The 16529-nt window shown below is 42.0% G+C and overlaps 1 protein-coding gene across 3 annotated transcripts; it reads left to right on the top strand.

The window, feature by feature from the left end:
• Positions 1-451: 451 nt before the first annotated feature.
• On the top strand, positions 452-16106 carry LOC118787047 (MAPK/MAK/MRK overlapping kinase-like). Of its 3 annotated transcripts, none has more exons than XM_036542453.1 (12): positions 452-759; positions 1867-1981; positions 2488-2577; positions 3101-3171; positions 6762-6840; positions 7439-7487; positions 8044-8222; positions 11704-11805; positions 11996-12169; positions 13204-13327; positions 14050-14247; positions 14516-16106. In XM_036542453.1, exons 1-12 carry the CDS (start codon positions 654-656, stop codon positions 14591-14593), a joined length of 1365 nt encoding a protein of 454 aa, XP_036398346.1. In that variant the 5' UTR covers positions 452-653; the 3' UTR covers positions 14594-16106. The 3 variants fall into 3 exon arrangements, with proteins under 3 accessions (XP_036398346.1, XP_036398345.1, XP_036398347.1); XM_036542452.1 differs by having other exon boundaries at positions 14513-16106; XM_036542454.1 differs by lacking the exon at positions 452-759 and adding an exon at positions 1349-1522 and having other exon boundaries at positions 14513-16106.
• The last annotated feature ends 423 nt before the right edge of the window (positions 16107-16529 follow it).

Raw genomic sequence — 16529 nt, 5'->3', positions numbered from 1 at the left:
ATATATATGTATAGATGTTATGGGCAATGTAACGATTCATTAACGTGCCTAGCTGTTCCAGTTCGAAGGGAAACTGCCCCTCCTGGAAGTTCCCCTCCCTAGCTTTCTTCAAAGTCGTTGTAATACAAAAGCGCCTGAAGGAGGTGCGCGAGTGTCCGTCTGAAAAACAGGGAAATGCACTTTACCTGCTGGTAAATAGGTTTTAAGATGGCAATAAAATACATGGGACAGTGCGGCGGTTAATGCACCCTGATAAATTAACCTGTTAAATACATGTTAACTTTAACCTGCAATTATCGTTGCCATTCTCATTAAAATGTTTTATTTGCGGCACCACTCAGAGCACGAAACGACGAAATGAAATGTATTTAACTACACACACTGCGCGATGACGTTTATTACCCCGCTGCCTAGTGCCCAAGGGCGTGTGTTTACAGATTTGTGAGGAAGCTGTAAGTGCGGCATTTGGGGTATTAGTTACGGTTGTCTGGTTGCTGTTTAAAATGAATCGACCACATTATGTTGACAACTCTATGAAAACAAAAATCTATTAACTATTTCAACTAATGGATACTTGAAGCCCCACCATGAAATAATCAAAAACACAATTTTGCTAAAGCTGTCAGACAAAGAATAGAAATGACCATTTTACAATGGCAAGCGTGGCGGATCTTCTGGAATACGGACATCTAGACGAAAATCGCCGACGCAGTCGAAATAGATCTGGGCATGCTCTTAGCAACATACTCAAAAGCAGAGGTGAGAGAGTTTCATGGATCAGTGACCAAAGATACTGCCTCGTAAGCCAGTTGGTAGTTTCTTTTAAACATACAGCTATCATGTTATCAGCTATCGTGCTACATGTTCAATTGTTGAAAAAGGCAAATGATAATTATGCACATAACCGTTCATATTTAGACTGTTTAAGTTTATTTTGCAATCTAAGTATAAAACCTAACTAAAAAATTGTGTGTTGTGTGTTGAAGCTAACCTACGTTTAAAATGCCTTTCGTGTTAAGGCTACACCAGTCAAACTTCTGTGGTGTAGCTTTAACGACAAGTAAACCAGTTAACCATCTGGCTAATTTGCTGGTTAGCACACACTAAGGACCATATTGAACCATTTCCTGCCTGGCATCCAAATGAAACCTTCATATTTTATGAAAGACAATTTGATAAATGGAAACAGCGTTTTTTTCGACAGTATGCAATGATATTGCATATTTCATCTGAAAGTCGTGAATACCTTCGCACTTCGTGGACACGGCCACCAGCGTAAAGGGTAACATTACAGTTTCTGATCTGCAGAGGAGGTCAGAGTTGAGGCGTGCCCAGTTTCCAAGGAGACGGCTGTAACATGGCGAGTTTATAACTCCTGGTGTCAACTAAGCTAACTAACCTAACTAGTGTTTTTCGTTTTAATTGCGTCTTACGATGTAAACGTAATGTATGATATAAATGCATTTAGTATGGGCATTCTGCATATATATGCAGCACTGATGAACGGACTGAGGAATGGATGGTAAGTCTTTTAATTGAATTATCAGTAGAATCGAAATGGTTGCTAAAGTGTTTTCCCCCACTTTAGAATGGTTTGCTTGTTCGTCTGCAGCGTTGCCAGCAACGATGATTTCATGTGAATGCAGATGTTTTCCAATATTTATATACAATCCTAAAACAAATGTATCTTACTTTCGATAGTGTAATATTTAGCGTATTGAACCATCTTTTTGAATTGTATTTGTCAGGCCTCGCAAGTTACAATACAAAACTGTAACGTTACGTTGTCACTGTGTTGTACACATTGCTATGTACTTCTTATTTATTACGTTGAAGTAATGCCATTTATTCCCGTTTGTCGTTTAGATTACAAAATTATCAAGAAAATTGGAGAAGGGACGTTTTCCGAAGTGGTGAAAACTCAAAGCCTGAAAGATGGGAAATACTATGCATGTAAAACAATGAAGCAGCCCGTCGACAGGTGATTTGTTTATTAAGCATTTTAATATTTGATGTACTTGGAAAAACCTGTCAGATGTGTTGTGTTTTGACTGTGATGTGCCACGTCCTTTGTGTCCGTGCAAACACGTGAAACTCGAGAAGGGCAGTCCCACTTCCGAGACGCATCATGTGCTGGCCTTACTGATGACATCATGCCCGGTTAGTGACCTTGTGGACAGACTGCGGTCAGCCTTATTCAGGGATGTTATGAAATACTCTTCGTTTCGTTCAAAAGTGAAAATAACACTGAATTTAAGCTAATTATCCTCTCCAATTGATTTAATCGTCCAAAATCCTTGAATGCAGTCTTTGCACATTTTCTGAGAGCTAACACAGTATGCGTGTTGAGGACACTCGGGGAAAGGGCACGCCAGTGAGAATGACATAATTTGCAGTTAAGTCGAGGTGGAGAACAGCTTCTGCGAAGTTGTTCGCTGCTACTGGGCCAAAAGCAGAACATGGCTTATTTTAATGTTTGTCTCTCAGCTTGGAGCAGGCGAACAACCTGCGGGAGGTACAGGCTATGAAGAGACTGAGCCCCCATCCCAACATCATCCAACTGCATGAAATTATTTTGTGAGTCGATGGGCTTAATGCTGATCTGATACACAGGCTACAGTTCCATGTGTGGTATACTGTACATGTCCTAACATGGAGAAGGCTCTGGGGTTCAAACTAAACAGCAGTACTTGATACAGGAAAAATATCAGCCATTTATTTTGTGGGAAAAGCATCTACTTAAAACAATTTTCACCAACAACAAAAGTTATTTTAACTCCCTAGAAAGAATAAAAGTCTACCTATCTGTGGAGTAGGTGGTCTGGATGCTACAGTGCTTTTTGACCATCTTGCAAAGTTAAGACTGTTAAGTATTGTTTTATGAGGACCTAAGTCAAAAAGTACTGTGGTCCTTTAAGTGCCTACAGGTGGAAATATTGCTGCGTGTAAGAGACACTGCAGTGTATGGTTGCTTTTTTTGTTTTATGATATTAGTATCATAAAAGTACTAGTGATATTGCCAGTATTACCAAAAATGTTTTAGCTGCTATTAGAAGTAAAATCTTGACGACATTGCTTTTCTATATTTGATATATGCTAGTGATGAAGAAACCGGATCTCTCTCCTTGGTATGTGAACTGATGGAAATGAACATCTATGAGTTAATACAAGGTCAGTATAGGCTCATCTGTCTAAATGTTTTTTTTTTTTTTTGTCAGAAATCCTTAGTCTTTTCTTTGACAGCCCCCTCACCCCCTTCTCATCTATAATGTACCTCTGAGCTGAATCCATTCAACCTATTCTGCCAAATGAATAAATGTAATGTAAATGTATTTAGTTTTCAAGTTTTGCCTTGGAACATTTACGGTATGAGATGTTTGCTGTTTTGCCGAGGATCAGTGTTATTTGAAATGCTATAGGTCATTTGGATTACACGTTCATCATTAAATGTAAATATATGTTAAAAGTAAATACACTAATCATTAAATGTAAATACATGTTAAAAGTAAATACACTATATAGACAAAAGTATTTGGCCACACCTGTTTTTCAGGGTTTGGGCTAGGCCCCTTATCTTCAGTGAAGGCCAATCTTAATGCTTCAGCATACCAAGACATTTTGGACAATGCTATGCTTCCAACTTTGTGGCAACAGTTTGGGGAAGGCCCTTTTCTATTCCAACATGACTGTGCCCCAGTGCACAAAGCAAGGACTATAAAGACATGGTTTGATGAGTTTGGTGTGGAAGAACTTGACTGGCCCGCACAGAGCCCTGATCTCAACCGCATCGAGCACCTTTGGGATGAACTGGAACGGAGATTGCGAGCCAGGCCTTCTCGTTCAACATTAGTGCCTGGCCTCATGAATGCTCTACAGAATGAATGGGCACAAATTCCCACAGAAACACTCCAAAATCTTGTGGAAAGCCTTCCAAGAAGAGTGGAAGCTGTTATAGCTGCAAAAGGGGGACCAACTCCATATTAAAGTATATGTATTTGAATACAATGTCATTACAATGTAATGGTCAGGCGTCCAAATACTTTTGTCCATATAGTGTATGTTTATCCTGAGTACTGATGCAGACTAAACTATATTGTCATTGTTCCTGCATCAGATTTGCACAGTTAAATAATGAGACAATATTCTCATTTGCGCAAGACATCGATAGTTTGAAGTTTGTTTTTTTGGGTTTTTAGCACATGAACTTTTTCCAGCCACTTTTTCTGACTGCTCTTAGGTGTATAAATACAATTATGCAATGTCTATTTGTCCCGTTCAGCATTTTCTTCAGTTTTTTATTATTTAAGTCATTCCTATGCAGATACTACAGTATGGACGTACTGCAGTAGCTATACCATTACCCAAGGCATTTGTTTAAATGCTAAAGATTTAGTCTGTTCACAATGCTAGAATTATAGCTGTTGTATCCACTGACACAGAACAAAAAGTAGATATAGTCTGAAATGCCCTTCAGTACCACCCAATTTCCATATTATTAACATACACAGGCAAGCAGAAGCAGATTAGCATGTGTTAAAGTTATTTTTTAATCAACCTAGGTCAATAGCAAAGAATGTTAACAAATGAAAATCTTAATTGGAGTAGATTTAAAATAAATGAAGCAGAAGTCTCCTAGTCATCAAGGGCAGACTCTTTTGGAAAAAAAAAGTCTAAGCCCACGTCTCTTACTGGATGAGATTCGCATGAGCTGTGCGATAATGACAGTTCACACAGCTCCTCTGATTATTGCAGGGTTCGATTAATCATGGTTGGCTCACTGCTACAGGGGCAGCAAGCAGCCCTAGAGGGCAGTGACATCATCAGATATCATCATATAGTTATTATCTAACAGCAAGCTCAGGCATTCAGAGAATGGGGGATGGACAGCATTCTCATATGCTTAATTTCACCATGAAGAAGCCAGGAGAACATTTAATCCTCTTGCAATTTAGATATACTCTTTCTTCTAATGAGTTCTATTACATTATTTAGTGGCATTACTGTAGCTAGGCTACCCTACACTGTGGGTAATTTCCTAACTAAATGTAGGAAAATGCTATGGCCATGTCAGCTATTAACTTGTTCAAAGTCCTTATATTAAGAAGTGTTTGCCCTGACTCTACTGTGCATTAAGAATGTACTCAAATGGGGATGTCAGGTCTTGATCCTCAGCATTACAGGACTGATTTGTGTTAATAGCACTGGCAGGTGCAAGGGTCCCCACTAGGGGCGTGTTTCAATCTCAAACTGCTTCAGAGGACGTGATGAACAGAAAATAGGGCTCTAACTCTGCTTACATTCTCTAAGCCCTCACACGGCTCACTAGTCCACGCAAGAGCTGATATATACTTCATTCTGCACAGATTGCTGACTGCTTGTGTGCTGTGCTTGTGCCTGTTAGCTGTCATTCTACTCTGCAAATATTGTCTTTGGGGCCAGACACATTGGTTTTTGTGCAACTGAAAGAGCTGCCACATGCTGAGCAAATACTGTCAATGGAAACAGAATAAAAAGCCTCTCATGAATCAGCATAATGACTGGCTCGTCAGCCTCACCTGCCACAGGGTAGCACCGTGACCGCTATTACAGCCCAACACAGTGGAAAGAGCAGGCCCTAGGAAAATCTATTGTCCTGCTGTGGTGGGAAAAGATGTTTCCTTATACACAGTTTAGAGTCGTTCACATTGACTGAAATCACACTTTGCATAATATGAAGGGATTAAAAGCAGCAAAATCAACAGAAAAGATACATAATTGTAAAGCAAATTGGGCATCACTTGTGCAACAATGGAGCTGGTCTCTGCCGTTATTACCACTGCGGTGAAGTACGAATGTCTAATGATTTTAAGAGCTAGGATCTGAGCTTATCACAACCCAACTGCATAGAAATGGCCCATAAAGGAGATGAAGCTTAATTAGAGAAATAAGGAGTCCCACATTTTTTGCTGACGGTGAGGTTATTATTCATTTTTTAATTACACGCCTGAGAAGGTTTGTTTGTTTTCCCGGTGCTTCTGTGGACAGGCTCATGCAGCACATTGGCCATACCCAGGTGTGCTGCCTGTACAGGCATCCAAAATTGTGTTATATTAGCTACCCAGTAGACCCCTAAAGGGGGTCTTAGGCCTTGTGCTGTACAACATTCGCATCTGTTTTGCTGACAATTAAATTGGCTAGATATTAGCAGAAAAATTGCAGGGAAAAGCTCAGTTCATAGCAGAGTGCTGTGAAGATTTGGGCTGTTCTGTGGAGATAGAAGGTTGAAGCCATTGTAGAGGGAAAGCTGTTGGGCTGGAGTTTGACAGATGATACTGTAATTATGATGAAACATTGCTTCAGTTCAGCGGATCACTGTTTGGTTCTTTGCTATAAATGCAAGATCATGTTGCTTTTTAGGTCATTGTTTCACACCATGAGAACACCATGATATAAGGTACTGGTGCTCTTGTAGATCATCATTTCGCTTTGTGCAAGTGGATGTGATGTAAGAGTTAATCTTAAGGATAAATGTCAGGAACTTTGTACACAAACACAATTCTTACATTTTACTTGTTTTTCAGTATGATGCACAACTTGTGCTCCCGGCTATTCTATACCTGTGTTCATGTAGCTCTTATGATATGTGTTGAATGTATCTTGCTATAATGGCCTCGTAAGTTGCTCTGGATAAGAGCTCTTGTGCTATAATTATGAGTAAATATATAAGCAAGTTGCGTAATATCCATGATATTGCAGTTTCTGTCTTTCTGATGGCTGTGTAGGTCGGCAGTATCCTTTGGCAGAAAGTAAAATCAAACACTATATGTACCAGCTGTGCAAGTCATTGGATCACATGCACAGGTAGGGATGACAACTCATCAGGTAAGAGACAGGCCCGAGAAGGTGTTCAACAAAGGTGACTTCCTCTGTCGTGAAAGTAGCTAAATATCCGTCAGTGTAGTTTATTTTACTATCTACAACTTTTGACAGTGGAAGGCTGCCAACATTCACATCATAGTGACTGTAAACAAACATTAGCTAACAGGCGCACACTGCTGAAAGTAGCACACAGCTGCATACTATCACAGTCTACAGTATGTGCTCGTTTGCCTTACAATGGCATTTATGAACTGGTGACATGTAATTGACTCATGTTTGTCTCTAAGATATAAATTATCAGGCATGAATTCTACTTCTTGCTGAGTCTCCAGTGGAAATCAGGCTCAGAGATGAAGCATTTCTGAAGGAATGAAGCAGTAGATGAAAAATGTATACACTCATGTTTACAATTGTAAGGCTGTGTGTAGGTTATCAGCACAAACATTAATTAGCTAACCTATCCCAGCCTTAGGCTGTGTTTGTGCCTTTGTAGGTCCATGTTGCCTTAATTAGAAAAGGTGTGTGCATGCATTCCAGCTATGACTGTGTTCACTGGCAGATAACTTTACCTCTGTTACAGCAATGGGATCTTCCACCGAGATGTCAAGCCGGAGAACATTCTGATAAGAGTAAGTTGGAGAAAGAACACAGAACAGAACAGCTGAATTAGAATGCCCTGCTTCCTCGAGCACATTGCACAAGTGGTATGTGACCTCACTGAGTAACATGCTGTACTGTGGGACAAAACATATCCAGTAATAAACCTCAAAGCTCAGTGTCAGAGTCTGGTCAAGGGATGGCTAACTCTCTTCCTGGCTAGCCACAGTGTTTTCCTTTTACCCTGGCCCAATGGGAATGCATTTGGCATCATGTCTGTCTGTCTGTCTGTCTGTATCAAAGGGGTGTGGTAACATCCTTTTACCAGTAGAGGGTGAATCAAAAGGGCAAAGGTCTGCAATCTCTGGCTGCACTTATTTTTGTTGGACTAAAACAAGCATAACTTGCACAATTTGTGGGCTGTGGGTATGCCTGTGACAGCCTGGCCAAATCATTAAAGCGCTTCACAAGAAAGGACACCAGATACTACAGACTAGAATGAAAGGAAATAGCATCTGTTTACAGCCAGATTATTTGAAGGGTTACCACCCTAGACCATTGAGTGATCCGCTTTCATCGTCTCAACAGCAGGATGTGCTGAAGCTGGCAGATTTCGGCTCCTGCAGGAGTGTGTACTCGAAGCCCCCACACACAGAGTACATCTCCACCCGCTGGTACCGTGCACCCGAGTGCCTACTCACCGATGGCTACTACTCACACAAGATGGACATGTGGAGTGCGGGATGCGTCTTCTTCGAGATCATGAGGTACTTCCTCCCTCTCCCATCCCACAACTGCCACCACTGTTAACAAGATCACCTCCCTCTGTGGCTGGGTTACAGGTCTTCCAGTGCTCATGACCGTAACAACAGCTTTAAACACTTTTGAGTTCTCTCTGAGGGGATGTATTTAATTTGGTCTGGGCCTTGATAAATATAAGAGTAAATATACCCGCAAGCAGCGATTACGGGGTCCAAGCAGATCAGCTGAAAATTAAATGGGTGATGGCTGCCATTGTTTCTGAGTCATGAACTTGTCCTTGAAGACTTTATCAGGACCTTTGTCCAAGATGCGGTGTACAAAATGTTAACTTTATGAGGTAATTGGTTTAGGAGATATGGCCATTTCTTTGCTATAGTGCCATCCATTCATGGATTTACACCAAACTTGATCACCTTAAACCGTAGTACCCACATGTTTCAAAAGATCTGTTATTGTTCTTGTGCCCAAAAAGCCCTCCCCAACCAATTTAAATGACTACCGCCCTGTAGCCCTCACATCAGAAATAATGAAGTGCTTTGAGAGGATTATGAAGGACTACATCTGCTCCTCTCTGCCATGTACTCTGGCCCCCCTCACTTCGCCTACCACCCCAACTGCTCCACTGATGATGTAGTCACTCACGTACTGCACACCGCCTTATCCCACCTCGACATCAGCAGAGGGAACTATGTTAGAATGCAGTTCATTGAATACAGTTCAGCTTTTAACACTATAGTCCCCCCTTTACTGGTCAGTAAGCTGCTGGACCTTGGACTGCATAGCTCTCTGTTCAAATAGATCCTAAATTTCCTGACTGGTAGACCACAGATGGTTAGGGTGGGTAGTCTCACTTTCACCTCTCTCGCCCGCAACACGGTGCTCCTCAGGGTTGTGTCCTCAGTCCCCTGCTGTATTCTTTGTACACACATCACTGTGTGGCAAAGAGTAGCTCCTACACCATCATAAAGCTTGCGGACGATACTGTGGTGGTGGGCCTGATCACCAACAACAACGAGAAGGCCTACCTGGAGGACGTGGAGGACCTGACAAAATGGTGCCAGGTCAACTGCCTCTCCCCTAATGTCAGCGAAACAAAGGAGCTGGTAGTTGACTTCTGCAAGACGCGACAGAGGAGCTACACCCCACTCTCCATCAACGGTGCCCCAGTGGAGAAGGTGAGCAGCTTCCAATACCTCGGCATACTCATCACCGAGGACCTGACATGGACCACTCACACTACCACCCTGGAGAAAAAGGCATGGCAGCACCTCTATCACCTCAGACTGTTAAAGAAATCCAGACTGCCAAAACAGATTTACAAACCTTCTACTCTGATGCCATTGAGAGCATTCTGGCAGGATGTATCACTGCCTGGTATGGGAACTGCTCTTCACAGGACCGTAAGGCCCTGCAGAGGGTGGTGTGACTACCTGAGCGCACCACAGGGACTGTTCTCACTCCCCTCCAGGACTTGTATACCAGGCAGTGCAGCACCAGAGCCAGTAGGATTATGAAGGACCCCCATGACCCAAACCAAGGACTCTTTCAGTGGCTGCAGTCAGACAGACGCCTCCGCAACCTCAAGGCCAATACTGAGAGGCTCCGTAGGATCTTCTTCCCCCGGCCATCAGAACGCTAAATGCAGCCCATCCCGCAGTGTGGTATACTTCTGACCTAGCTGGCTATGTAGCTTTTACTCCTATCTACCTTCTTTCTTCTCTTTATAGTATATCTACCTTAGTTATGTTCTTTAAATTATATATTTTTTTCTATTGTGAGTTTTGCACAGTCTGCCCTACTGCTGACCATCGTTTCACTGCTTAGTGTACATTGTACCTTGGCATGTGACAAATAAAACTTTGAACTTTGTCCTATATATATCAGTTCTCAAGGAAGTGTGACAGGTAATGTAAATGTTAAATAGGTCAATTTTGTTTAATACATGTATTATATGCAAGAATGTTTGCCATTAGAAGAACCCAAATGCTTTTTGCCATCTCAGGTCAGTGAGAGTTGACCTGAGTCTAGGTGTGAGGGTCAATGAATGTTGATCTGGGTGTAGCTGTCTGGAATGTTGCAAAGTGTAGTTTTTGACTGGGGGAGTGGTGGAAAGTGAGTTTGCAATGTAGTTTTCATACAGATTGCTATTTGACAAATCCAAAACAATCCTGCAAAGTTTCATGATGATAATGATGGTAATAGTTAAGTCAGTTTAAGGGCTGCTGAAATTTGATTGGCTGATGGCGGTCATGTTGTTTGAGCTATCAACTTGTCCTTATAGAATTTATTAGGACCTTTGACCAAGACACAGAATGCAAAATTTGAACCTGGCAAGTGCAAATTTGGTCGGCTTGAGTCTAATGGACTGTAGATGAGGGATCTCAAGTTTGATGATGAGTGGACATTGCATTCAGGAGTTATAGCTCTTTATATCAATAGAGGCCATGCCTGAAGATCTGTGTTTGAAGATGCTGTGTACCAAATTTCATGCAAATCAGCCACATCGTCTAGGAGATAGATTTTAAAGGTTTTACAAAAAATTCAAGATGGTGGAAAATCCAATGTGGCGCATCAATTTGGTCCAAGAGGCTTTGACTCTAGGCCAAACGGTTCAAGAGTTATAGCCCAAAAAGTCGTTGTTGCTCTATATAACACTACCAATTTTTTTACTCGAGTTGTGGGTGACCATAGGAACCTACCTACCAAATTTGGTAGCTCTAGCATCTATAGTTTTTGCTGTGCAAATACTTTTAGGGCAGAAAAAAATAAAAATAATAAAAATTGGAACAAACACAATAGGGTTCCAGCACTACGTGCTTGGACCCCTAATTATTCAGTGCAGAGCAGAGTGTACAGACTGAACAAAAGCCAACATTCTGGAGTGGTGCTCTTTGACCTACACCAAGCCTGGCTGGAATATTGCTGCGATGTCAGTCCAAAGACTTCCTTTTTGGTGCCCCCTCTGAAGCCCCATTGACTTTCTGTGAATGTTCACCGTGACAGCTTTTGGGAAAAAAGAGAGCCCACTGTTAGTCGCCAAGTCATTTGACCAGCAGGATAGCAACACCACTGGGCACAAAAACAAATATTCCTTTGACAAAAGCTGCCCGTTTCCACCATTACATCCCCTCTTACGTAACCGACTGCCATGGGGCTTGGTAGGGGATTCCTCTACACCAGTTCAACTTTATATGAGGTGACAGCTTTTCGGAAAGGGCCAGGGACTCTTGAGTGCATTATGTAATTTTTGTTTGAGTAATCGGCTATTATGTTTCAAGCAGAAATCTGCTCAAGAGGGCAACTGTTTCACAAACTACATCAGTGTGGAAAAAGCAGTGCTTTATTGTGATGCCTCAGATGTACAGTGTTCCACATGGAGACCCTTTTGGCGCTCAGTCAAGTGAATCATTTGCAGCAATGTTATTTCACTTGTAATAAAGCAATAATACCTGTGATGCCACATAATCATATTCCATTCTCCTGCAGCCTCAATCCTCTGTTCCCTGGCTCTAATGAGTTGGACCAGGTGGCCAAAATCCACGAAGTTCTGGGCACACCTGACCCCAGTCTCCTTCACAAATTCAAGCAGTAAGTGAAGTCTATTACATTTTTACAACCCTGAAAATAAGGATGTGGTCTTCATCTCATGGTAATCCTTAAGGATGTCTGACATCACAGTCATCCCACTAAGAACATTGAGTGTTTCACTTGTTGGTGTGTACAGGAGAGGCTGCTCTCCGTCTGCGATGCTGTCAGCCCCAGCCCGTTTTCTCTGCAGGTCGCGGGCGATGCGCTTCGACTTCCCCCCGCAGAAGGGCTGTGGCATTTCCCAGCTCATCCCGCACTGCTCAGCGCCCAGCCTCTCGCTCCTCTACCAGATGCTAGAGTATGACCCAGAGGAGCGCATCAGTGCCAAGACGGCACTCCAGCACCCCTGCTTCAGAGAGCTGCGGTGGGCCCGTCACTCACGTTAGCGATGAGCATGATAGCAATGAGTGGAATCCGCACTGCCGTACCGCTGCAAGCCCGTCTCGCACGTTGCACCCCAAGACTGTTATCACTTTTTTGTTTTTTTATGTATGTATGTGGTGTGTGGGAGGGTTATTATATCCTGGTAATTATAATGACAAGGAAAATATGAAGCAGCATAAAACAATCTTTTAGCAGTCTGGAAACAGTACATACACATAGCCTGAGCATTGATGTTCACCCTGCAAAGACAGCAACCTGTGGCGTCAACATCAGAGCCCTAGCCCCGATTTGCTTAGTAATCACTACTTCTTCACAGATCACTGCAGCACAGATGCTATGATCTTTACACGATCTGATTGTCTGATTGCCTGAGCTATGTCATCCATCCAGATACAAGAAACAGCAGTTAATCACAGCACTGATCTGTAAATCTTCATATTAAGGCAGGCATAGCATATTTATATTATAATATATATATTATGGGATGAGCTATGAATACAGGAGACAGAGAACTTACCTTTATTTGATAATTATCCTGAACATGTTTTTCCCATGATTAAGTTGCATACCAATTTAAATAAGTATCCCATTAGCAGTCAATTTATTTTTTACTTGACTGCATCTATAATACTGCCTAAGTGCACGTCACATGAAATCATTTGAATAATAACGACAAAGCCAGTTTTTAAAATGAAAAACAATTTCAGACCTCTTTCCTATTAAAATGATTTTATGTATCCTAGTGTACTTTTTACAGGCAAATGATTTAGTGTCCAGTGCGCTAATGTGCTGTACTGCTGCAATATTAGGCCAAATAAGCAAGTAAAAGGTGGGTGGGCCTACTGATACTGGGAAGCTTGCTCATCATGTAAAACAATTAAAACAGATTTAGTGCAGTTATTAGTGTAAGGGTAAGTTCTCCTCCATTTCCTGCTCACAGGTAGACACTGTAATACCTGTATGTAATGGCCACTCGTAGTTGGCATTAAGTGCAAAGCTATTGGTTATTCTCAGGCTGGCAGAAAAGAGAGCATCAAATATGAGATGGGCCATCGGAACTGTGGAGGGGGCACAGACCAATGGGACACCTAATTCTGTGGACCACCTGTGGCGCATTGCGAGACAAGGTCGGAGACAAGTAAGACAGCCAATCCACAAGGGGGCGCTGTACCTGTAGTTTACACACAGCAATCGCAGGTGGAGGTGTAGGATTTAGATGGAACTAGCATAAGGATACAAAATTGGATACTGAAAATCAAGTTTTATCACATACTTTACAATGCGTTAATTCTAAAAATACAATGGCTTAAATTGTTTTAAGGATGAAGTGAATTTGACATTTACTCTGTACTCATTGATAGAATTATCTGTACATGATTCTGTATCAGTTTTTGTGTGCCAAACCTCTCAATTCCATATTAATATGCTTACATACACGCACATGTGTGCAGACACACACGCACACTCACAAACATATATATGTGTATACATAAGAGGGTAGTCTGGAAATGTGATGCATTATCTGACCCTGATTTAAACAGATACAAATCAGAATAACTTTGGGTTTACCATTTGTGGCTGGATGGTAGAAATCAACAATCGCTATTTTAGGCCTGGGACGAAAGGGCTGAGGAATGTAAAAAAAGATAATAATTGTGATGTGAGGTGGAAGGGCATATGAGCAGATTACATGGTTCACTGACCACCACACACACACACACACACACACACACACACACACACAGAACACATCGTTGTGCCTCAGCATCCGTGTCCTGAATGATCCACAGATGTGTTTAGTGTCAGTAAGCAGTACAATGCATGGAAAGTGTAACCAGGAATCATCTTTTGTTTTCACAGCACCACATTAAACACGTTGCAGACCCCCTTATCCGTCGCAACGCTCCAGTTTATCCTGTGGAATTACCAAAACTGAACGTGATGATCCCTCCACCAAAAATCTCTTTCCCCATTGCTTCTCTCCCAGCACTTACCATCAGTCATCATGGGTCCCTGCCTGCCATCAAGTCTAAAAAGTGCCAGTCGCGGCTGAATAAGGTAAGTATACAACATGCCACTAAGCAAGACAAACCTCTTCTCCAGACTGTGTGTGTCTGGGCAGCTGAGCCTTGAAATCAAAAAGTCAATTGCAGTGTCTTGAATGTGATGCAAAGGGGAACATTCAGCAGTAAAACACTGCCATGCTCTCAGTAGCCTCGTTAAGCAGCAGGAAATCAGGGCCTGATTGAAATAATTGCTTCCTGCAGTGAGGTTTCTGTATTGAAGATGGGCTAAAATTGTCACCCATATCCTCTGCTCCCAGCAGCCCAGAGATGAGACGCATCGCCAGGCTTTCAAGGGCTACCACATGCCCCCTCTGGAGAGGAAGCACGGCGGTTACTGAGAGCCAAATCCCAGAAGAGCTCCCCTGATGGCTAAGGGGAGGTACTGCATGGATTTCACTCCAAATGACTGCTCTCAGCTTAGGATTTATATATTCTTAAAAAAAGCATTTCAAAGGCATGGCAGTAACACACAGCTCTTCCTCCACCGACCCTGCTCCTCCCCCTTAGAGGACCCTTATAAACACAGTCCTGGAGGAGAAATGAACTGATGGAGAGTGCACTTAAGCAGTTGTCAAGAAGCAGTCTGTCAACTTATGAATCCCCAGCAATACCTTTCAACAGCAAAATACAAAACCACCTCAAACTGAAATATGCCACTACAACCCATTTCAAAAAGGATACTGTCAATGGAATTAGCTTTAGGCAATTATGTTCGCTTTTAATCCAGCCATGACTCAGTGATTACCTTAAATTGGCTCCAGTGGTTTTGAAACCATGTGTTGTATTTGAATTTGGAAAGCTAGAGTGTTTCCAAAAAATGCTATTAAAAGTGAAAACACACTCTAGGATAGTACTCTGTGAATAAGGCTGAACTGATACAGTTACATATGCAGAACAATCTGATGAAGCTTGAATCTGTAAATGTGAAAAATAACCATTTTGATATTTAACTGCCTGCACATTTTCTCAAGGACCAGTACTTGCCTTTTATTTTCCATATAAGGGCAAGCATCCAAGAACATAGCTCTTAAGCATGTCCACCTTTTAGACAGCAAGATTATGAATTGAAACCAGCTCATTGCATTTGAATAAATCATTTGAATTCTGTCAAATCTTACTGCAATGAGGCGAACATTTAGATGATCTACTGCTTTCTCTGAATTTTAAAGCAATGTCATTACTTTTATGTATGCATTAAGGCAGAAACCAAATGAGTTATATGCAATATTTCCAGGACCTGTTCTAAAATCCAGGGACATGGAATCTCCACAGCATACAGCAGCATCTCCAAACACAAATCTAAAAGCCATATGAAAAACAGTATCTGGAAAGGTCATCACAAATTACATCTCGCACCATTTTCATGTCATCAATGTCCTTGCATTGGTGTTTATACTATACTATACAAAAACAGGGCAGTAATTAACAATACAGGCTTAACTCTGGTAGAAAGTTGTCTTTCATGGGGTATGACCTCTATGTTCATTCATCTTTTTTTAGGTCACCTTTAACCTTAGGGGTTGATGGGGTAACAAATCCTTGCACTCACTCACCCTCCATGCACACAGTACTGTTGTTTTTGAATGAAAAGTTTTGGACACTGAAGGATATATATGCTTTGTGTATTTGCACAATACCTGCAGTGTAAAATGGAGCCAGTGCAATAGCTTTTAAGTCTGGTTTTCACACCATCAGACTTCATCAGAGTTTATCACCTGACAGGGAAGGAAATGGGATACACATCAAAGTTCATTTGTACAAGTTTGTCCTTCACCCACCTGAATACTAAGGCTTCTCCCCAGTGCAGACAGTGGAAAACCTATGACTAGAGATGAAAAACAAAATAAAGAGAGCCAGCACATTGCTCCCTGAAAGAAGCAGTCTTAGTTTGACAACTTATTTCTGACAGCGCTTTGAAGCACCATCCCTCGCTGCTCCATCTCTTTTGAGAGGCGCTTGTTTGCCATCATTTGGGATTTGGAGAGATCGGAGCAGAGCTGGGCTCTCAGGGATTGGGGAATGTTTGGTGGGCGGATGGGACTGTCTGCATGCTCCTCTATGGTTTGACCTGTTAACGGGGGGCATGCAGCACAGTGGCTGCATACAGAGCCTGGGGCACCCGCTTCCAGAACGATGACAGTCTCATTTCTGCCTCCGGCAGAGGCAATGTGAATGAGCTTCCTCCCAGCTGATGCTTGCTTCTGACATATGGAAACAGCACTAACCATTTGTCAGAATGTGGGGAGACCTGGGAGAAGTACCTTGACATTACCT

This window comes from Megalops cyprinoides, chromosome 12 (genome assembly GCF_013368585.1).
Source record: "Megalops cyprinoides isolate fMegCyp1 chromosome 12, fMegCyp1.pri, whole genome shotgun sequence".
Taxonomy (NCBI): Eukaryota; Metazoa; Chordata; class Actinopteri; order Elopiformes; family Megalopidae; genus Megalops; species Megalops cyprinoides.
The sequence above is the reverse complement of the archived record's forward strand: the minus strand, read 5'-3'. Positions and strand labels throughout refer to the sequence as shown.